Source organism: Buteo buteo, chromosome Z, assembly GCF_964188355.1.
Source record: "Buteo buteo chromosome Z, bButBut1.hap1.1, whole genome shotgun sequence".
NCBI lineage: Eukaryota > Metazoa > Chordata > Aves > Accipitriformes > Accipitridae > Buteo > Buteo buteo.
Genome location: NC_134204.1, coordinates 64,607,256 through 64,630,626, shown reverse-complemented (window position 1 = coordinate 64,630,626; position 23,371 = coordinate 64,607,256). Strand labels below are relative to the sequence as shown.

General features: G+C 38.3%; 1 protein-coding gene across 1 annotated transcript in view; it reads right to left on the bottom strand.

The window, feature by feature from the left end:
* LOC142027534 (3'-5' RNA helicase YTHDC2-like) overlaps positions 1-23,371 on the bottom strand; it is a 49,056-nt gene that overhangs the window by 14,768 nt on the left and 10,917 nt on the right. The window contains 20 exon segments of the mRNA XM_075021903.1: positions 37-190; positions 3,367-3,415; positions 10,408-10,603; positions 11,147-11,352; positions 11,854-12,007; positions 12,454-12,651; positions 13,006-13,122; positions 13,225-13,336; positions 14,386-14,465; positions 15,410-15,490; positions 15,608-15,695; positions 15,781-15,877; positions 16,053-16,231; positions 17,202-17,267; positions 18,301-18,427; positions 18,790-18,925; positions 19,319-19,467; positions 20,567-20,674; positions 22,937-23,079; positions 23,081-23,091. Of these exon segments, the coding sequence (XP_074878004.1) occupies positions 163-190; positions 3,367-3,415; positions 10,408-10,603; positions 11,147-11,352; positions 11,854-12,007; positions 12,454-12,651; positions 13,006-13,122; positions 13,225-13,336; positions 14,386-14,465; positions 15,410-15,490; positions 15,608-15,695; positions 15,781-15,877; positions 16,053-16,231; positions 17,202-17,267; positions 18,301-18,427; positions 18,790-18,925; positions 19,319-19,467; positions 20,567-20,674; positions 22,937-23,079; positions 23,081-23,091 (2,325 nt within the window). The 3' untranslated portion in view covers positions 37-162.

Sequence of the window (23,371 nt, the reverse complement as noted above, 5' to 3'; positions counted from 1 at the left end):
CTTCCAGGGAGCTGTAGAACATAAAATATCTTTCACCTTCCATCCTCCAGCTGGAGAGCTCTCAGTCCTGCCAGTATGGCATCTTTGTTTACTCGACTTAAATCATCTCCAAGAATAACCAGACAGGACAGACCTGTGTAAGTCATTGCTATGTGCCCACTATCATAGGGATGAAATACACCTGGACCCTAGAAAAAAGGGGGGAAAATAAAAATATTAAAACATCATAAGACCTTAAATTACAGTCAAGCTTCTCCCTCCCCCTCCCCAAATTAAGAGGTAAACAAAGTTCCTTTCCCTTCGCTCGCTATGGTTAAACTGAAGGCATCCTACTCAGCTTTTCTAATCAAATTAAGCTACTGCACAGCTCTGCTACCCCTGTAAACAGTTGGTCAGCAGGAAGCTTTGGAAAAAAGCTTTGCCAAGAGTGCAATTTATGCAAAGTTAAGCAAAAAGATGGGATGTGCTCAACTGTACCTAAGTTTATCCTGACACACCACTGGGCATTGGCTTCCTCGCAGCTGGGTAAGCACTGTTAAACAGTCAAACCTCTGGAGGTCCCTTCAACAAAGATTTTACTATCTAACGATCTACGAGTAGAAAGCAGTGTGAGGGATTACTAGTAATCTCTCTGTCTATTGAAGCAATACCAAATTAGCCTCTCATCTACTTTAATCTCTATTCTAAAACAATAATCAGAACTTAAACAAAGTATTTACATTGCAAATAATGTCAACTGAGAAGCTAAAATGAGTTAAACGCTGACTAGTCACATGATACAAATCGCAATAATGGTCAGGGATTGATACAGCTGTGCTAAAATTACTGGTTTTCCTTCTGATATTTCATAGGCACATCCTGGACTGTACTGCTTCATGAAAACAGAAAAAACATGTAACAGGATGACTCAGGGGACTGTCATGGTTTAACCCCAGCCGGCAACTGAGTGCCACACAACCACTTGCTCAATGCCCCCCCCGCCCCAGAGGAAGTGAGGCCCATACTATGAAGAAAATGAACTCTATCCCAGCCAAAACCAGCACAGATAGTTAGGATGGTTCAATCTGGAGCGACTGCAAGACAACTGTTTCGAACAGGGTAAAAGGTATTTCAATACTGAGTAGTAGAGACAAGGAAGTTTACAGATCACATTTTACTAGCACTATTGCCCAGTCAGTTGCCATTTTTATTTTGCAGTTCATCCTAAAAACACAAGCAAAAAGCAGTATAAAACCAAGTTTAAGATTATGTTATGTGGGTATTTTTCAGGCAAGTCACACTTATTCCCAAAGCCAAAAAGCTTTGCTTCTAAGTAAGAAACTGGGAGAGAAATACTTATTACACACTAGACAGCAAGGGACTGTTCTCACACTAGGGAATGAAACACAGTTGGGAAAGGGAGGCAGAAAACAAGGTGAAAGTGGCTGCAGCAGCACTGACAAAGCTCTAGCTATGCAACAGAGAAGGGGAACAAGGGGGTGAGCGCTGAGAGCTGTACCTCTTCTCCCTCATTTCCAGCCCTGGACTCTGTTGAGAAGGGGGCACAAATCTCCTACCCTGAGCTGCCCCCGCCCCCATCACTGTCTCCTGCCCTGCATATCCCCTAGTCGCACACACACAATCACAGAACGGTGGAGGCTGGCAGGTGTTGACGCGGAAGTCACGGACACTGCACACAATCAATATGATCAAGCAGATGCCACTTTATTGCCCAAATAGCTCGGTTTATATAAGCATTTTAGTTCCTGCTCACGCGTAAGCCGTCTGTTGATTGGTTAGCTTTTTGTGCTTATTTCATCAAACTTTGTAGCAACAGTTAACCTTGTTCTACTTTTCGTGCTCGCTTCATCAAACTCGTAGCAACAGTTAATCTTCACTACGTCCTTGAGGCCTCTGGCTCACAGAATAACCAGTTCCATTGTGTCTGGATTGTTCCCTATATGTCCATTGTTTTCCAAATATCCCACAAATCCCTCTTTTTGTTTTTGAACAATCCAGACTTTGGCCATTGCATTCTGTACCACCTATCCTATACAACTGAGTATACAAGGAATAATTAGTAACAAGACTAATAATACTAACAAAACAATTCCCAACATTTTTAACAAATCTCTTACCCATCCCATAATTCCCCAATGGGTAAACAGTCTGTCTAACCATCCCAAACCATCACTAACCTGCAGCTTTTGAACTTGATCTTTCATAGTTTGTATAGCTTTATGAATCGATTCAGAGTAATCAGATAAATTCATACAACAGATTCCAGCTAAATCTTCACAACCATGACCATGTGCTAACAACAAAAAATCAACGGCAGCTCGATTCTGCAACATTGCATGCCGTATGCTATCAACATCGCTAAGCAAGCCATCTAGGGCCAGTGAAGTTAACTTACTCTGTTTGGCCAGCCAACAGCCCAATTTTCGTAGATTCGTTAAAGCACTTGCAACTCCTACTCCTGGGGCTAAAAGGCTGGCTGCCACAATTTCGCTAGGCAACCAAAATTCCACTTGATCATTACATTCCGGTTCAAATGCATGGTAACAAATTTTGCACTTTTGTCTTTTGTGCCTCCTTCTATGTTGCCAAATTTGGGTGTTGTTGGGAAGTAATACAGTCAAACGACCCAAACTACACAGCCCACCCTGCAAATGAGAGGGTATGCCAGGCCAAGCTCACTGTCCACGAATCAGGAACACCCCTGGGGGTAACTGTATTGGTGTATTGCTAGATCTCCAACGGTTTGAACTAGTATAGTTACACCAATCACTTGCATTGCAATACACAGGCAACATTGCATTGACTATTTGTCCTTTTTTAGTATGATTACTGCTATAGTTAAACATCACACAATAATCCATTTTTACAGAACCTAAGAGTTCTAATTCTTGTGGTTCCACTACCGCCCCAGGTAACCATGACATACTCTGATCCCGGTAGTCAACTCTGCCAGTGCCCTTGGTCATGAATGACGGTAGTCTTATGCTTGGCGACGGCCATGCCTCATTGGCCAAAGGCACCCCCACCAAATATGCAGAAAATGGGTTGTCGGGGTTGGCCATAGCCAAACACAGGGTTGATTGATGGGTAAGGTTGGCAATCGTGAGCCATGTATTTGTCTTGGGTAAAGAAGGAGCCCAAAATGCTCCAGCACCTTGACAAAACATTGAAACAACAAACCACCACTTCAGCATCTTTAACCTAAAATAGAACAACAAATGACAGATTGGGCACGGTGATCATCTGACTTGCTTGGTTCTGAAGACAAACAGCTGGCGAAAATGGTAGTACACAATCAATCACCGCGCATTCAAGTCTCTGTCAAAAACAAAAATGATGAATTCATGAATCAGATATCACTTTCCTTGTTTCCATGGTTTCACCCATCGGCTTGGCACCCATTTTGGTCCTTCATCTGTTAAAACACAAACATAACCACAACTGGTCAGTTTCACTTCTACTGGACCTTTCCATTCCCCAGTTCGTAAATCCCACTATAGCACTTTAATTGCATCAGGTTCTTTTTGAATCCCTGATTGCAATGACATGTGATGAATTACAATGGGAGGGGAGTCTCTTCCTTCTGTCAAACGTAAATAGTTCAACACATACAGCACTTTTGCAAGTCTCTCAGATGGTGGCAACAGTTCTCCCTCTTTTTGTTTTTGCAAAAGCAATTTAAGAGTTCCATGAGCTCTTTCCACAACGGCTTGTCCAGTGGGCGAGTGAGGGATACCTGTTAGATGACGAATCCTCCATAAGGTATAGAATTCGCTAAAAGAAGTTGAAACATATGCAGGACCATTATCCATCTTAAGCTCCTGCAGGATACCCAAGACTGCAATGGCACTGTGCATATGTTTCATCACATGTTTAGCTGTCTCACCTGTTTGAGCAGTTGCCCATATCACATGTGAAAATGTGCCAATGCAAACATGGACATACTTTAAATGGCTAAATTCAGGCATGTGGGTGACATCCAACTGCCACAGTTGTAAAGACTTTAAACCTCGAGGATTCACTCCAATGCCTAAGCCAAATCCTATCTTTTGACAAGCAGAGCACGACTGCACAATGCCTTGCACATCAGAGACTTTCAAGTTGAATTGTCGCGCTAAAACTTTTGCTGACTGATGAAAAAAGTTGTGCGATACTCGGGCCTGCTCAAACAGGTTAATTCTGTGCTGCTGCCATGCAGGAGCAACTAAATTGTCTGCAATACTGTTGCCAATAGACAATCCATGCTGAAATTGATGACTGTGAATGTGAGTAATAAAATACTCACTTTGTCTCTGATCTAACAAAAACAGTAAGTGCATCAACAACATATGTAAAACAGGATTTTTTACTTGCTTAATCATTGCTCGTTCTAATCTTTGGGTGGTTCCCACCACATACAAGGAGTCTGACACAACATTGACAGGTGTATCAAGCCAACACTGAAACACCCACAAAACTGCTCGTAATTCTAAAGTTTGCAAAGAATTCCCAGTATGTCCTGAAAGTAGCTGCTGATGCCACTGATCATTTTCATACCAGGCTACAGCAGCTCGTTTTGATTTTCTTCCTGCATCTGTAAATACTGTTAATCCATCAACAGGAGTTTCTGACCTGATTGGTTTTTCTTCAAATTCTTGATTTTGTAACAATGGTAACAGTTTATCAGAGGGATAATGATTTGTGATTTTTCCTGGATATTCTGCTAAAGCACTTCGAATTATTTCTGAGGTGGCCATTAGCCAGTCCAAATAGTCTTGCCTTATGGGCACAAGCATGGTTCCAGGTTCATGTCCTGAAATTTCCAAAACTCTTTTTCGACCTTTCATCATCAGATGTGCTAGTTGTTCAATTTTAGTATATACAGTAGTTTTAGGTTGAAAAGGCAAAAATACCCATTCCAAAATAGCAGTTTTCTGTTTCATTTGAACTATCAACCCAATAAGGTGTTTTCATTCAACCGAAGTATTAATCAATAAGAATTGCAACGGCAAGTCGTTTATTTTTCTTAGCACACTATTAGAAACCACTTTGTCAATGACCTTGTCAAGTGCATCTTTTTGTTCAGATGATAGTTTTCGATAATCATTTGCTCCTGTTGTTGTCCCTAACAATGGCATCAAGGGCTCTAAATCATCACTGGTAATTCCCACAACAGGTCTTACACATTGAATGTCCCCCATCAGTTTCTGAACATCTGTAAGGTTTGAAATTTTGGATTTCAACACAATTTTCTGAGGCTGTACCACATTTTCTGTAATGACCCAATCTAAATATTTCCACGGATTTGAACATTGGACTTTTTCTGGGGCTACTTTTAGACCTTTAGGCTCCAATTCTTTAGTGATCTCCACTAAGGTTTTACTCATGTCCATATTTTCTCCTGCAACCAATATATCATCCATATAATGATGTATCAGCAATTCTGGATTGTTTCTTCGAAAAGACTGTAACGCTCACGATACAAACATCTGACATAATGTAGGTGAATTTTTCATGCTTTGTGGTAACACCACCCAATGATACCTTTTGGCTCGTTCTGATTTGTTAATTGAGGGCACTGTAAATGCAAATTTTTCAACATCACTGGGATGTAAGGGAATTGTGAAAAAGCAATCTTTCAAATCAATATGTTCTGGAATCATAACAGGGGACGGCAGACCTGGTTGCAAAGCACCCATATCTTGCATGACCGCATTTACTGCTCGAAGGTCATGTAGCAACCTCCATTTTCCTGATTTTTTAGGAATTGCAAAAATGGGTGTATTCCATGGACTTGTGGAAGATACAGTATGTCTTGCTACCAATTGTTCATTCACTAATATCTGTATGATTTGCAGCCTATCTTGTTTCAGCGGCCACTGATCCACCCACACTGGTTCGTCTGTTTTCCAGGTGAGTTTTAATACAGGCTGCTCTTCAGAGGCTGCTCCTAAAAAGGTTGTGCAACTAAACGAGCACCCATTTGGGATAAAAGATCCCGACCAATTAGAGCTATCGGTAAATGTATCACATACGGTCAAGTAGTTACCATAGTGCCATCTGAAAAACAAAAGGAAATTGGTATTTTACTGATCATTGTTCGTTGAACGCCTCCTACTCCCACTACCCCTGTAGCCACGGACACTAGCGGCCACTCACTAGGCCATCTGCCTGCAGGGACGATGGTAAGGTCAGCTCCGGTATCTATCAGCATCGACATTGCCAGGGATTGTCCATTAGGGTGCGATATTGTGACTTTTTCCTCAGGCTTTCCTCTAGCAATGTCAACAGCTAACAGCACTTGAGGCTGACCCGTGGAACCCAAACCCCCGTGGCCTCGTTCCACGGCCTGCGCTCTGGGCACACGTGCCCGAAATGGTATTAACTGGGCTGGTTTTGATCGAGCTGGCATGGTAACAGGAGGGGTCAGCGTATAGACCATAATTTTTATCACACCACAATAATCTGCATCAGTAAGTCCTGGCACTATAAAAATGCCCTTCCAAGAAACAGAACGACCTAATAGCAATGCACTTAGCCCATGTCCCAATGGTCCTTTTTGATCAGAATCTATAAGTTGCACTTCGGATGTTACCAGTGTAATGTCTACTGCTGCTGCCACGTCCACCCCTGCGCTTCTGCCGGTTGCGGCTGCGCAGCGGTCCAGGCACCCTGTCCTTGTGTCGTCACGCGCGGGTGAGTCGCGCTCTGCAACTCCTTTCCCGATCTCCTGCACTCTTGGGTGTTATGATTGTTTCGCTGACAGTTTACACACCACTTTTTCTGTGAATCACTCGGGTTGGTCTCGCTCGAGCCAACAGCTATTTGGCTCCAGCAATCCTTTTTAAAATGCCCCATTTTTCCACAACGAAAACATTTTTTATCTTTTCGCACTCCTTTGCTTTTTGTTAATAGGAGTTTTACAGCCGCTCCTACCGCAGCGGCCATCACTGTTGCTTTTTCTGATTCTACCATCCGGTCTGCAGCTTCTAACAGCTGAGCGGTGGTAGAACCTTTTGGCAGTATACTAAGAGCTTTTTTGGTTTTTTCATTTGCATTATCAAAAGCAAGCACATCCAAGAACCTGGTTTTCATTTCAGGATCTAAATCAGGGTGTGCCATGATAGCGGTATGCAATCGACCAATAAAAGCTGAAAACGTTTCCGTGGGGCCTTGCTTCACCAAGGTAAAAGTATGTCTAATTTTCTCATCATGCACGTTATTCAATGCTTTAAAAGCTAAGTCTTGACTGAGTTGTAAGACTTCTACGGCAAATCGCGCATGCCAGTCGGACCTGGTGTAAGGGCCCGCACCCAGCAACATTTGAGCCTGTACACCAAATAAAGGATCCCCTTGCTGTCGCGGGATAGCGGCTGCATTTTCACAGGCCGCTTGCCAGTTTTGATAAAACTGGAGCTGCTGGGATGGAAGCAATAACATTTGTACAATCATTTTAACATCATATGGTGTCAACAAATGCGCAGAAAATACATGTTGAATAATAGATTGACTGCACGGTGATTTTAACCCATATTGAGTAACTGCTGCCTTAGCTTCCTTTAAAACTTTCCAGTCTAATGCTTCCCAAACAGGACCTCCATGTGCACCTGTCACAAACGGAATAAACTGACCTTCAATTAAAGCATCTCTAATTACCCCCTTCCATCTGTTTGCTGGATCTCCGACCCCACCCCCCGTTAACAAAGCCGTCGGAGGTGACGGCGGCAAAGGTGCCATGGCACCGATCTCACCCGATATGTCCTGTGAAGTAAAGGGATTCGTTGGAGGTGGTCGCAGGAACGACAAAAATTCTGCGGTGAAAGGTGGTGGAGGCGCAGGAAAAGTTGATGACGCTGGCTCAGGCTTCACTGATGACTCCAGGCGGGCTTCGAGAGCCTCCAGCTTTTGTAGCATTTCCCTCAATTGCGTATCCCCCAGACCTGTCACCCGTTCCTCCTTTTCCTCAAACGGGGATGGAGGAGTGGATGGCGGCAGCGGTGGATACAGGGATGAGGTTACTGGTTTAGGTGATGAAGAACGGGATCTAGAGACTGAGCTGTTTCTCATCTCTTCTGCTGGTGGTGGTGGAAATTCCGCCAGGCTGTCGGCTTTTTCCAAAGGCTGGTCTCCGGGCTCTGGATCTGCTACCGCAGACTTCCTGGCTGCACAAGTCCCTGCGGAGACCCTATTCGCCCCAGATACAAGGGCTGGAACAGCAGCTGGAATTTGAGGCTGCTGAAAGAGCAGAGCTGTCGAGGAAGGCATCTTCTCCGGACCCTCCGGTCCTAATGCTGCAAAAGCAGATGCCGCAGCCAAGCGTTCTGCCTTCATACTTTTTAAAGTCTCTATAACTAACCCCCACATCATGGACAATCTGCTCGCCTCTTTTGAACCCGAACTTATGTTTTGCCATAGTTCTTGCCCTATCTTTTCCCAAGTAGGGATGGCAAAAGCATCTCCAAATGTAGGGAGTAACCCTTTTTCTCTCGCCCAAAGTAACAGGGCTTTCAGGGCAGACGAGTCATAACTTAACCGTCTCATTGAGAGCATATGTTGGAGGAGCTTAACCACTGCTGCCTCTTCCTTGGACACAGTGGACCCCATCTCCTCCCCGGCCGCTCGCCTGATCAGGGCGAATTTCCACAACGCTAGTGTGTTCCCGAGTGCCGGGGCAGCACTCACCTACAGCCGACTTCCGCACCCTCTCTCCATCGGCTTCTGTCGTAGAATTCAACACCGATCTGAGGGTCCCTCTTCAGGCACCACTTGTCGACGCGGAAGTCACGGACACTGCACACAATCAATATGATCAAGCAGATGCCACTTTATTGCCCAAATAGCTCGGTTTATATAAGCATTTTAGTTCCGCTCATGCGTAAGCCATCTGTTGATTGGTTAGCATGTGCTGTCCACACGCCTAAAACAATAATTTGATAGGATAAGGTCTTCTGATCACACGAATGGTTCCCTCCGCCTGTATTCTGTCTTGTGTCCTGCTTTCAGTCACGTATGCCCAACTTTGTTCAGCTTTTTGTGCTTATTTCATCAAACTTTGTAGCAACAGTTAACCTTGTTCTACTTTTCGTGCTCGCTTCATCAGACTTGTAGCAACAGTTAATCTTCATTACGTCCTTGAGGCCTGCTGCCTGCAGAGGCCTCTGGCTCACAGAATAATCAGTTCCATTTGTCTGGATTGTTCACTATATGCCCATTGTTTTCCAAATATCCCACAAATCCCTCTTTATGCCATTGCCATGGTTCACTCAACCCCTGCTCAGATTTTGGCTAATCCAGCTCATGCTAAGGCTTGATGTGTGCTGGGAGCAGTGCCATTAGGTCAAAGCAAGAGCACCACATAGGCAGGACAGGCAGCCAGAAACAGCTGAAGGGCCATTATGCAGCCACTATCACCTGCAGCTTGCTGTCTCCTGCAGCCATTGTCTTTTGTCTAGCAGTTTCATCAGAATCTTTTGTCTAGAAGTTTCATCAGAAAGCCATAGACAAACTTTTGCATGACGCTGTTTGCAAACCCACACATTGCTCTACGCTTATTTCCCAGTAAAACAGCAGATTTAAAGACCCATTAAGAAAAAAAATAAATTACATATATATGGCTATTAAGTAGGATTCTAATTTATTTTTTTAAGTGCAATTCAATCAGCATAAACACTATTTCAAGGGTAACAGTTTAAGAGCAAAACAGGAAAGCTTCAAAAATAATCACAGAATCATAGAATCGTTTAGGTTGGAAAAGAGTCCAACCATCAACCCACCACCACGCCCACTAAACCATGTCCTGAACTTGGACTCTTTGATTCAAACTAGTATTTCTAGAGAACTGGCAGCAGGATAGATTATTTTTGCTTCTATTCCTACAGCACTCCATTTAAATAAAAAATAAATAAATAAAAAGGAAATTTCTATATATTTCCTATTACTTTAGTTAATAGTACAGCTAATTGTCATTAAAAGTTATCAGTAGAAAATAATCTTTAAAATGCATGTTTCAGCTGGAAGCAATGTGACTGTTTGCCACACAGATAGTTTCTAAATTATTATTTAGTTTGAATAATCTGATTCAAAGTATCAAATAAACTGGTCTTTAGAAAAAACATGCATATTACACTTCTCAGCATTAGTATTGTCATCAGACATTTTGTTTGCATTTTTTATTTCACTACAAACTATAATTTCTGGGAGTTCAGAACTATGTAAGTGTAATTTATGGATATGAATCTACAAGGATTCACAAAACTGAGACATTTATTACAGAACCTATAAACTATTCTTGAACAGCTACAGAAACTATAGCTCTGTCATTTTAAGAATTAGCTAATATACGCATTAAATATTCTTGAAAAATAAGCCTTGCATATCACATACTAGTGTATACCAATGGAAACATTCCAAATCCAAACCCTGCTATACCTCGAAAGGATGAAGGTTCCTGCAAAGCATTACTTGGTAATCTAGCTGGTCCACAGAAGAGTGACACAGTGACAGGTGTTACAACAGAACAGCATCTGATATTTGCTATCCTGTGAGCTCTCGTCATTTCATCATATATAAGCCAGTCTGTAGGAAGTGCCTGAATGGCTGCAGCTTGCCCATTTGCTGGGGGAATCTGTGCAAGAGCAAACAAGAATAGGCTATTTTACCCTCTACTTGTAACTAAAATAAATCTTAACATATTTCTTGTTTTATATATGTAGACATAAATAAATATTCATATAGGCATAAATTTATACACACAATTTAAAAAGTGAGAGAGAATTCAACCAGACTCACAATTATCTTACCACCTTGAAACAAAATATGTTGTTTTAAAAAAGGATCTAAAAAAAAAGTTCCAGAGCAGAACTTCTTCCTGCTATTATGAGCAGAGATTGTTACCTCTTTAAAAGAGTTTCATAACTAGTTTTTCATATCATTTTGTTTTATTCCACCTAGAAGAAGGACTAACTGAAGTAAGTTTTGATGAAATAATATTGGAAAAATAAACCAACTCCAATTCTTTGTTTTATCAACTGCCAGGAAAAACGTGTTCTAAAAACGTAGTGTTTAATGCACATGCTGCTTTTAAAGTACTGACAACTATGAAGAGACGTTTCTAAAACATTTGATATAGCACTCTTTTTTGGGAGCTATAAATTCAGAGTGATTTTACCTTTTTATACTGAGGTTGACTAAGAACAGAGGTAGGATGAAATCGCACTTTCTTCTCCTTTGGTCCAGTCAAAACCAGGCTTTCTCTGTCTACATGCACTAGATTGGGATACATCCCAGCCACTAAGGCAGCTTTAACTACAGCCCAGTTTTCAGAATTAGTATTAACATCTCTAATATCGACTCCTCCTCTGCTTCTAACAAAACCTGAAGAAAGGACAAAAACATACTTGTATTTAAGATCTACTTTTGTGCCTCTGAAAAAGGAATCTGGGGGAAAAAAAAGTGAAATAAGCTACAAATTTGTTACAATTTTCCCCACTGCCAAACCTTAACAGCACAAAGAAACCGTTATATCCTTACTGATAAGGTGTTTTATACTAACACAGAATTACTTTTTATAACATGAAGACATTTCCTATGGAAATAATTTATCAGAACGTAAAAATCCAAGGCAACATATCTCACACTGAAAACCAGTGGCATGTGGAACAACCAGGGCACTTTCATTTAGATCAGCTGTTCCCTACCCACATTTCCTCACTCTAGCATCTGCACCATGCCCAGCACCAGTGTGTACTGATCTGTTTCAAATCAAGGAAGGAAAATTACACCAGTGAATGCCGTTCTTGTTACAATTTGTAAACACTTGTACTAGGCATACACTTGACTCCAAAACTATGTAAAAATTTTTTCCAAGCTACTTACCTGAGGCCCTAAGCTGGCCAAGCAACTGTGTTCTCATTCCTATAATGATTTCCATCCTTGCTTGAGACAGGAAGTTCTTTTCGCAGAATGCTCTCTCCCAGCCATCACTGCGTGCCTTCTGCCATGCCTGTAAAGAGTATTTTTTTACATTTGCCTATTAATTTAATTAGCTAAAGTTTAAAAATACACTTTAAAAAAAAAATTTACATGTACATCAATAAAACGAAGGCAAAAATCATTCTGAAAGAAAGAAAATGTATCAAACCAGATTTTTTTTTCTGGTTAAGCACTAGATTCTCTTCACCCATTCTCTAAATTAACATAATGATCATTATGTTATTATAAGATCATTATATTATTTTAAAGATCATTATGTTAAGATCATTATTTTAAGTTATCAGTGTCTCAGGATATAAAGTGGCACCTTGTTGGAACATTCAGAATTTAACCAGGTTTGAAAATACGAACAAAAAAATCTGTAAGAAATGTTCCTCACAAATTTATGAGTCCAATACACAAGAAAGCCACTAGGCAAAAATAAAGTTTCTTCTCTAAGGACTTAATCACAGTCTATCATTCTACATTCAACTTCATTGGTACATCATTTACTTCGATATGTGATCTATTGTGATTAGGGTCTCGATATGCAAGAGTGCAAGCAATAGTAAGAATAGGATCCAGGCACTTCAAAACAACAGCACACAACACCATTTTACCAAGGTGTGGCTCTACTGGTAATTCAGTGAGATGACAGCCAAGTTCAGTGAGATCTTCCCAAGGTTCCATCGCATCTACTGTCTGTTAAAAAAAAAAAAAAAAAAAAAAGAGGGGGTGAGGGGGAAGTGGACAAAATTAATTTACAATAAAAGCAGGAAGGATGTGAATGCTAGGTATTAACTAGACTTGTTTCCAAACACTAAGAAAGCAAGTCAAACTCTTAACAGTTTGAGACGAGATTTTTAAGCCATCTCTTCCCTTAACACAGAAAAATATATCCACACACACAAATTAAAACAGACAACACAGAAAAACCCAAAGCATCCTTAAGTAACTAAACAACAGTCTCAGTACAAACAAAACTCAGTAAATATGTTGCACACCACAAATATAGAATCAAATACAATTCCCATCTAAACCTTTTCCTCTGCTGACCTTCAGCAATTGCACAGCATTTCTCACAATTAAAGCTGGTGGAGGATCAGGAGCTTTCATAAGAAAGTCAACAATTGGACAATTAATCGGAGCCAGAAGTTTTGTGTGGAAACAAAGCTAAGATTAGGGGGGAAAAAAAAACCACCACACACTTTTTTGGAGTTAGTAGTATGGTTTGATGACAATACATTTTTTTAAAGTTATAATTTCTAACTGAACATGCACCTGGAGTGGCATTCTCAGAAGTTCTGGAGTCTGAAATTCCAACATATTCTGAAATCAGAGCCTGCTGAAGAGATGAAAACAGACTCCCGGCTGACCGTGCCCAGCCCTTGAAAATAAATATGGGAAGTTGTTGAAAATTAGAATTTCTTTAAAAAAAAAAAAAAAAACCAAACAAAAAAAAACAACAAAGCCACACACACACACAAACTTAGAATGGAAATGTAAAAGCAGGTCTAAGAAAAAGATAATTTTGCCATTAAGTGTAAGTTCCACACAAAGTGAGAGTTTTGCAGTACATGGATTATTTTTCATAGTATGGAAACTTGTTACTAGAATTTTACCCCAACACTGAAAGATCTGGAGAAACAAAAATAAGGCCTATCTAAAAATAAAGTGATGTGGGTTTTCTGCTAGCCTAAGATCAATCCAAATCTCAAGTGTCCTTTTCCGTAAGGAATGTAAGTTGTAACCTTCATTTCTTCCTTTTCAAATCCCCCAAACAGTTGGAAGTTACTCTGGGAGTAAAAGGTAGAATGAAGACCAAACAACTTTGAGTGAGGGGACAGAGACAGCAAATGCTCACATTCACGCTCAAATTCCTGCAGGTTAGTGCCAGTGTCGTACCACAAAACATAGGTATTTGTTGCTACATATCCTCTTAGCCCTCACCCAGTGTTGGGAAGAATATGATGAAGGCCTGTTAAGTCATGAATAGTTTGGAGAAGGTAAATAAGGAATCACTCTCAATGTCTCTTCCAATACAGGGATGAAGGGGAATCAATTAAAAACTAGCAATAGGCAGCGCTTTGCCCACAGGTAAGTTGTGAAACACCTCATTGGACACTGTAGCTGCTGGTGCTACATGGGAGAGAAAGGAAGGAGAACAAGTTCATGGGGGGAAAACAACCTAGACCTAATGTAAGCTTTGGGAAATTCCTGAGTGTCACTTTTCTACAACTTGGGAAATGACTCCAACGAAATACATGCTGACCCTTACTCTTCTGCAGAGAATTAGCACTGGCCATTGTCCAACACAATACCAGACTAGGCTAGTAACATTACGCAGTGTGGCTGCTACTACAGTGTGTAGTTTATTCTTAACATAGAGGATGGTGGCTATCTGCAAAGTAAAATTCAGTACAAAGCATTTATTACCTGCCTTTTCTCTGGATAGCACTGGCTTTTGAAATCCACACCATTTTTAGCATTGTAACACAACTCAGTGCATCAAAAGACTTCCATAAAAGCAAAGCAAGAAACATAAAAACAAGATTGAATACAGTACATGAAATAAAAGTTACTAATGATTAAGATCATCAACAGAACTCTGCAAAAAAAAAAAATAAGAAGAACCAGCAGCTTCTGGCGCAAAGGTATGTTTGAAAGTACTTAGTTTCAAGTGAATTTATGCTACCTCCTTCGCAATACCTTTGTGCTACACAGTTTTCTAAATTAAAGTTTTCTAGTCAATAGGTAATTGTAAGTCAATAAAAGACATGGATTCTGTTTTGTTGTATCACAAACCAAGCAAAAATATGTTACATTGAATAAAGTTTTCCTCTCTGTCTTACTTGGAAATTACACCTTTATTTTCCTACATTTGATGCAAAATTACAAAAAAAATTGTATTACCATGAGAACTTCAGAAATTTGCTGTGCGTATCTCCTACGAAATCCAATTTTATTTTCTAAGCCATATACTAGGTCTTAAACTGCCTCATCATGTTATCTCAATTTTCTTGAACAAGTAATTAGGGAATGGGCATTCAATACATTAAAAACAATGCTTAAAAACTTAATGGATTAGACTTGGGCTAGATACAATAGAAGAACAAAGGGAACTCCCAGTGTTCTCTAAGTCTCAGGAAGATGGCAGTCTAAATTGATGGGCTTGTTTTAAAAATCAAACAGAAATACTAAATCTAAAAAAAAAATAAGACAGATATATCAATATATCAACCTGCAATAGCTTTTACAGGGTTTTTAAACAGCTAACTATTTACAGTACTTATCCTAAAACAACTGGATATCAAAACTTCCCAGTACATTTTGTGGCTTGACATGCACTAGCTCTCAGCCTGCTATACAAAAAGAAAAAGTTCTCCAAAATTTATATATTATGTATTTTAAAATAACACTAGGAAGTTTACTTCCCAAAGACAGTTTAAGCCAATCATACCTCTTTCATCTTGCCTGAGTCAATAACAAATACAACATCATTGACTGTTATGCTGGTTTCTGCAATATTAGTAGAAAGAATCTGCAATTTAAAAAAAAAAAAAAAAACCACCACCAAAACCACTATAGTAACTGTAAAGACAGTAAAGACAGACAAAGTAGATCAATATAGTATCTGACGAAGTCCTCTGATACTTGCTATTTTGCAGACTCCAGAAGGTGGACTTTTAAGCACCTCCTTCTGATCCAAAGTCTGCATATTTGAATGAAGCATGAAAACTTGGTATCTAATGCAAGACAAAGAGCACATTTTAAGGATCTTTAAAACAAACAGTAAGAACTCAAGACGACCATAGAAACTAGAGGTTTTACCTGTGAGCATTATCAGCAAATCTCTTGTCATCAAAAAGAATACGGTCCCTCAGGCTAAATATCTCATCATATCCAGGAAGAAATACTAAAATCGCTCCTAAAAAAGAAGTTCGTTTGCAGACTTCAACAGAAAATTCACTTCAAATATAAGTCAGTACTGCATATACTAGCACTCAGAAGGTTTTACCTATTTGCTATTACTGAAAAAAAGAGCACCATTCATCAGAAGCTGAATACACAGCAATTTATTGGGAGTGTGTGTATATACCTACTAGCATCACAACTATGACAGATGTTATAAAGTAAGTGCACAATCAGGTCCAGATCTACTTTTTCATCATCAAAACTGTGATGATAAGCATTCAACAGTTCTCTGTCTTCTGCACTAAGGTCGCTACCACTGGTTTGGACGAGGGAACTTTCATCCAGATTTCCAAATTCCACTGAAGCGCTGAAACACACAAATACACAGGCCAGAGTTGAGGTTGTTTGCTTTGGGTTTGTACTCAGCAATTGATTCAAATTTAGATCAGACCAACAAGACTACTCATCTCGAATTTTAATTTTAAAGTCTAGCAGAAGAGTATCTCCACAATACTATTACTGTTCACTGATTTAAGTGTTAACCCAGCAAAGCATGCAACTTCAATTTTTAGTGTTAACTTTAATTTCATTATACTTCATTGAAACACAACCATAAGCAAGTGTGACAGAACTCAAAGTATAAAGACACCATTTGTTTATCTGTTAAAGGAAAAATATTTAAAATAATTCTATCTTCCAAAAACTTCCCTACCGTAACAGTTAAGCAGGTACTACACTAACAGAAACTACACTAAGAGAAATTATAATAAAATAGGTCTCTACAAAACTGTAACTAAACTATGATAACTGTAAGTTAATAAAAAAACAATTCTTGAATGGCTTAGTGTACATAATGCTCATATAAAGTTTCTTTAATATGCCTATCATGTATCAACAATATACAGATAAAAACACACAATAGATCTGTTTCCAAAATAAGCACCTGAAATTAAAATGGTACATGGTATAGAATCAGTATCTCCTCTGCATATTTATTTGCTACTATAATCACATCCTGCCTAGATATATAATCATGGTAGGAATGTCCATATCAAGATGATAAATGCTAATAACCTAAAAGAAGTCCTACACCACTAGAACTATATCCTAGGAGTTCTGCAGACACAATCACTATGATACTGAATACAAAACAAATTTTTTTTTCTTTTTTACATTAACTCCGTTTTCAAAATATTCCTATTCTCAAATAGATGTTGCTATATAGGCCAGATTTTAAAGTAGAAAAAGGTAAAAACTGTTCTGATTAAAATAAGACAAAACATCAATTTCCCTTCACCATGCTATACAACTGTTTCTGCAAAACAGTTATAGCTTACCTGTAGGACTCCAACAGGTCAACAACCTCTGTCTGTCCAAAGCGCTTAGCCCAGTCCAAAGCCATCCTGAAAGAGTTGCATAAAAATCTTTATTAATTTCTCACTTCAAAAGATACATATGAATAGCACATTAGATGAGACGACAACTGACACCGCACTTTTCTATCAATTTCTGCATTATTGTTTAATCAGTGCAGTTACTGCTGGATCTGCAACTTTCCATTTTAAAGTGCATACACAGGTGTAATAGCTATACGATTTTTAGATAACTGCAATTCATTACCAAGAAAGACCCAGTTTTACACAGAAGTACATGGAAACATGCAGAAGGAAACAAGGAGGAAGAATGTGCCATTCCTTCAAAAACCACACACCAATAAGCAGAGGTAAGCCATGCCTTTTTGCACTACCCTTTACTAGCCCCTTTAAATCATCCTGAGAAGTCACATCCCAGACATTTTTCTCCAAAATGTGTGAAAACATTGGGCTTTTTGATGTCTTAGGGAAGTTGGCCTCCACACAACGCAGTTCACTGTGTTTTCCTTCTCAACTGCATTCCTTCCTAAGTTTTTCAAGTGGTAGTACCAAATATCTCATATTACAATTATTTACTATAGTTCCCTGTTTATATGAAGATACAATTTATGGCCACAAAATTCCAAGGTTTTACAGACTGATGAATATTTTTAAGTGATACAGTGTATTTACAGATATAACACAGTAAAGATCTTTGTACCTGTAATACACTATTTTTAAACCCAATATAGGTTACTCTCTTAAAATAAGAATCATCAAACTTTTTGGGTCTAATTCAGTCAACCCAGTGAGTAAGACCTGATTTTTTTCTTCTAACCAGTGTGTTAAATCAGATTCATGGAAACCAAGACTGTCTATCTTATATTCGAAACTGTTTAATTTCTAATTTAGAATTTACAGAATACAATGTGATAAACAGCAGTTAGAAACTGTTTAGACTCTCAAAATCTACTAGTGCTTACAGTAGTCTCATAAATTTAGCAAATTAGTTTAGAATTTCTATATTTCTTTCTCATTTGTATATTGACAAATAAATCTTTCAGTTTATCTGTTTTGTTTTTACCAGCCATTGGATGATTTTCAGTGGATACTTGCTCCCATACTGATCAGTTGTTCTACTTGACTCAGAAATCCCCTCCCTGAAGCAATCATTAATGCAGTTGCATTGGTTTCACTGTGCCTATCATCAATTGAGAAGTTAAAAAAAAAAAAAAATCAGCAAAACCAATACATGCTATTTTTTTCATCTAAATGTAGTAAGAATATGACTTTCAAAACCCAGCCCAAAGAGAATTTGTTTCCTCACTTCATCCCACCAGTCAGTTCACGTGAATTTAACACTATTTTAGAAACAAAACATCTGCCAATACTTCAAAACAAGTACAACAACAAACAACTACAAAACTCGTTAATTCTACTAACCCTACTCATCTTTTTCAAGAGCCATCAGAATTCAAAGGTAACAACATTTGAAACTGGAGATAAAGTACCCACAGAGATTCAAGTCATTTTGTGGTTGTTTTTTTCTTATGTAATAAGATGAGAAACTTACCGCTGACATTTTCAGTTAAAATGAGATGGAACACTTGAGCAAAGGCATCAATATCTTTATGCAACCAGATGTCAGAAAGACAAGAATCCATCTCTTTTACTAGCCACAGTTCAAGGCAATTCGCATCTTTTTCAGTCTGAAGAGAAAAAACAGTACTGAAAGATGAATCTCTTAAAGAGTCGTCTTTATTCTCATACATTAGACACGAAGAATTTGAACAGTTAGGTTTTCCAAGCAACAACCAGAAATACAGCATTCAGGTATCAGTTAAAGCATTTATCATATGCAAATGCTTTAAACAATGGCAGTATAGCCATTTGATCTAAACAAAAGTTTTGTACAACCATCATAATTGAAAAGCATACTTTAGTTAGAGTAGTTCATGCTAATAAAAAAAAAATCGTTTTAAAACATGTTAGTATCTTTCTAGAAGCTCTACAGAAGTAATATCTTTAGAAAACATTTTTAAATGGGTAGTAATAATTCAATGCAGATTTTAACATCTCTTCCAACAAAAGGAAAAACATACCAGTTGATTAAATACTGCATCACCACTATCATCCAACAGATTATACTCTTCAGTTGCACTTGGGACAGATCTTTGTCTCCGAGATTCCACTTTGCTATTATTTTCTTGAGCAGAACACCACTCAGTAAGAGTGCTTTGCTGTTTTTCTTCTAGAATGCATAAAGTATTTCCAAAAAAGTTTTACAGTAGTCTTAATTATCCATTGTTTTCAGTTACAAAAAATAGTTACATCAAGTCACAAAGTTTTACCTATTCAATCTCTTTTATTTAACCTAGAACACTGTTACCAGTCCAATATAAATTCCATGATTAAGGGCACCCAAAGTGCACCATTGCAAACATCTGCTCTAAGAACAAAGTAAAAAATACCGTTTGGGTGCTTAATCCCCCAAGTCTCCAGTATTCCAACCCACTGCATTCAAATGAGCTTCCTAAGTATTTTCTACACAAATTCTCAGTCCAGATCTCTCTCCAGAAGTGAAATACCAAAGTGATACAGCTGCTGCAGGTAACAACTAATTTTTATACACAAGTAGCAGAAACAGTAGAAGACACCAGTGCCTGAACTGAACTTTTCTATCCACAATGATCAGAGCTAAGCACCATGATAAATGTACAGAGGACTGTACGTTACAGCTTTGGGTTTTGCCCCCTTCCCCCTTTTTTTTTTCTAAATACACACTAGGATCATTACTTTCAGTTGACAGGAAAACTTCTCAAATAATATATCTACTTAATTAATTGAAAAACAACTATATTAAAGGTCAAGTGTTTTAATGCTTTTGGGCTACGTATATATGTTAAATACATCCACGTCTGAAGAATGCAGTGAAAAATATTACTAATAGGAAATGCTTCTGTGCAAGATGTACAAAATCCTGCCCTCTTTAATGGCTGCACTTCAATTTGCACCCAAAAGTCAGCACAGAGTATCTTCTGCTTATATAGTTTTCATGTGGGCAAAGCCCCCAGTTATATGCAATTCTACTCCATAATAATTAGGAAAAATATTCCACTTATCAACTAAAAGAAAAAAGAATGCAATTACTGAAAGAAAGTGAAAATATTTTTTTTAAGTTATGTAATCTACTTCAACAATGTAAGCACTGAGAGTTAAAGATACTTGCTGTCATCTAGTCATGTCTCATTCAATATTATGACTTTGGAATTTCAACAGAGAATCATCCTATTTAGTTGTTCAATCAATGAGACTCATTGCCAACCCTAAAAATTAAGAAGTCCACCAACCTCGCTGCTTCTCTTTTTTGTACTTTATCATCTCTTTGTTTGTATACCCAGTGCTTCGTAAAATGTCCTCCAAAAACATCTCTTTAACTTCAAAAGGTCTTCCTTGTACTGAAAGTATAAATAATTCGTAAAAATATTAGATATTCCCTAGCTTCATTTATAATCTTAATTTTTTAAAAGCATTTTTGTAGACACAAAAAGTGAATTAAGCATTATTAGGGCCTGATTTAAGGAATTATCACTTTCCTTGAAAAGTCTTTTAAGTTTATATTCTTAAGATTACTGGGCCACAAAACAAAACATTTCAAAAGGGAAATGCCAGCTGGGTACCTTGTTTCTCATTAACCTCTTCAATTCTATTAAGTGTTATAGCACGAGATGCTCCCAAGATTGACAGTTAATTGCAATTTTATCAAAATGAGAAGAAGAAAACAGCCATTTTTGGTTAGGGTTACAAAAAAGAATTTACTGTCTAAGATTGCCACCTGTATTACAAAATATAACAGCAATTAATACAGCTTGAGTGCAAGATCCCACAAGCAGACTGCTACCTTTGTATTAAACTACTTTTTTTCCCAAGAAGTATACAATGAGATGGACTTCTCTCAATTTCCTCAATCACTTCAGCCAGATTTGGCTTTCTTTACTGAATGCTTCCAGATAAAAGAGATCATTTACTGTGATTTCCTTTTCAATATCACCGTTTTCTAGACCTTATTCATGGACATGAAAGGATTCTTTTTCAGAGGAAGAATTAAAATATCTAGATTTTAATTTCTGGTCCCTTAGCAGACATTTGCCATACCTGAGTTTAAATCACCTAGGACTTTTCTTCAGAAAGAACAAGCTGCAATTCACATAATTCTAGAAGCTGTCATGGAGGAAGCCTTCCAACACTGATCACAAACTCTGTACTACAGAAACCCACAACTACAAAAGGTTGGTTTCTGTGGTCAGGATTCTGTCAGCAATATTATTGAAGGAGGATCGAATCTTTCTCATTACATTCACAGCTGAAGTATCTAAACTCTCTTCTTTTAATTCTGAAATTCTCAAAAATTGAAAAGGAGTGTCTTTTCAATTGTGATTAGCCTGTGAAGACTAGTACATGGATTAACAGTATAACCACTGAGGTAAACTGGAGAAAGAGTTTGTCACCAGAATTTCCTGAATAAACACATTCATCTAAATGAACAGAAAGGTACAAGAAGAGTAAACTGGAAAGCCACACAACAATTGTAACTGAGGTTTCCCCTCTCCAAAAAAATTTTGGAAAACACTGAAATCATGTAATTTCCAGATTCCTGCCTCCAACAAGCTGCAAGCCTCATTTTACTAGGCAGAAATTCAGAACTCGGAACTTGAAATAAACACTTCTATCTGGAAAAAGAGATTTCTTTTTCAGGAACATTCACTAAAATAAACTGATGATTTGCAGAAAACATTCTAAAGAAAGTGATCCTGACCATGTCCTGGGACTGGTGAGCTTCTTAAAAAAAGGCTGAGGTACAGACAGTCTACTTGATTGTTTTGAAAAGAAAGCATTTCTCTTAAAAGCTTCTTTTCAAAACACGTTATACTTAGACATCACTGCTGAAGAAGGAAGAGCACTGCAAGGTGCCAGAGGAGCTCACCCATGCAGAAAATTTACAAGCCAGGAGGGTGAAGAGGGGAAGGAAAAAAAAAAAAAAAAAGCATCTCCCACACTTCCATGTTTTACCTCTACTAAAGATCAGTCAAATGAAATTAAAACAGCAATGACAATAACTTTTCTTTGCATTTGAATGTAAACTAACTGCAGATTACTGAGTCTGAATGTAAATTAACATAAATTGCCATGCCTTTTCTCATTGTTTACATTGTTTACGTAGATTAACAGCTAATAATTTCCTTTAAAATAAAGAATCATGCGATTAAAACATGAAAACCCAATTTGCCTAGGACTGTATTTCTAAAGTGACGAGGTGCGGTCATCTGTATTTTATCCAGTAATGAGTAGCAATCTCTGTGAGCCTGAAGAACTAGAATCTACTGGAATGAATTAATAAATATCACACTCTTCTAGATCCTAGGGTCTATTATCACCATGGACATCAGCACTTTAAGAACTTTTTTCCTGCTTCTTGAATTGAACATGGTGGGGGCCAGGACATCCCTGCACTTGGACAACTCCCTGTGATAAAAACACTTCACTCTGAAGTAGGTGCAGGCAGTTAAGAAACAACAAAAATGAACAAAGAACAAGCACTGCTATAAACTCTCAGTGTATTTATCATACTCCCTTACTCAGAATCGTTTGCTACAGTTTAATAAGATCTTTAAGTCCTAGGGCAGGTATACTCAGATTTAAGAGTTTACATAAATACTTACTGTGTATTACTGGGCAACTTCCAAAATACCTAATAAAGAGTTTTGCATCTAGGGCAGCACTAGAAGTAATTAGTTTTAGATTAGTCTGGTTTTGCAACACATCGCTGAGTTTTATTAACAAGAAGTCACTGAACCTATCCCTCATGTACTTCATCCTATAACAAAAGGAAAAAAAAAAACAACCAACAGATAAACATCACAGATCCAAGATCCTAACTTTTCACAAACATGAACTTCTCTAAAAACTAAAATACATAATCTGTGGGTATATTACAGACGCATTAAAATGTGTAAGTCTAGTTTAAGGAAGAATTTTTTTAAAAACCACCCTAAAGTCAAGAAATATTTCAAAAAGTTTTATAAAGATATCAGAGCAGACTGCACTGGTAATGCTCAAGCCACATATACCTTCATTTCAGAGGTTAAAGTGAACTT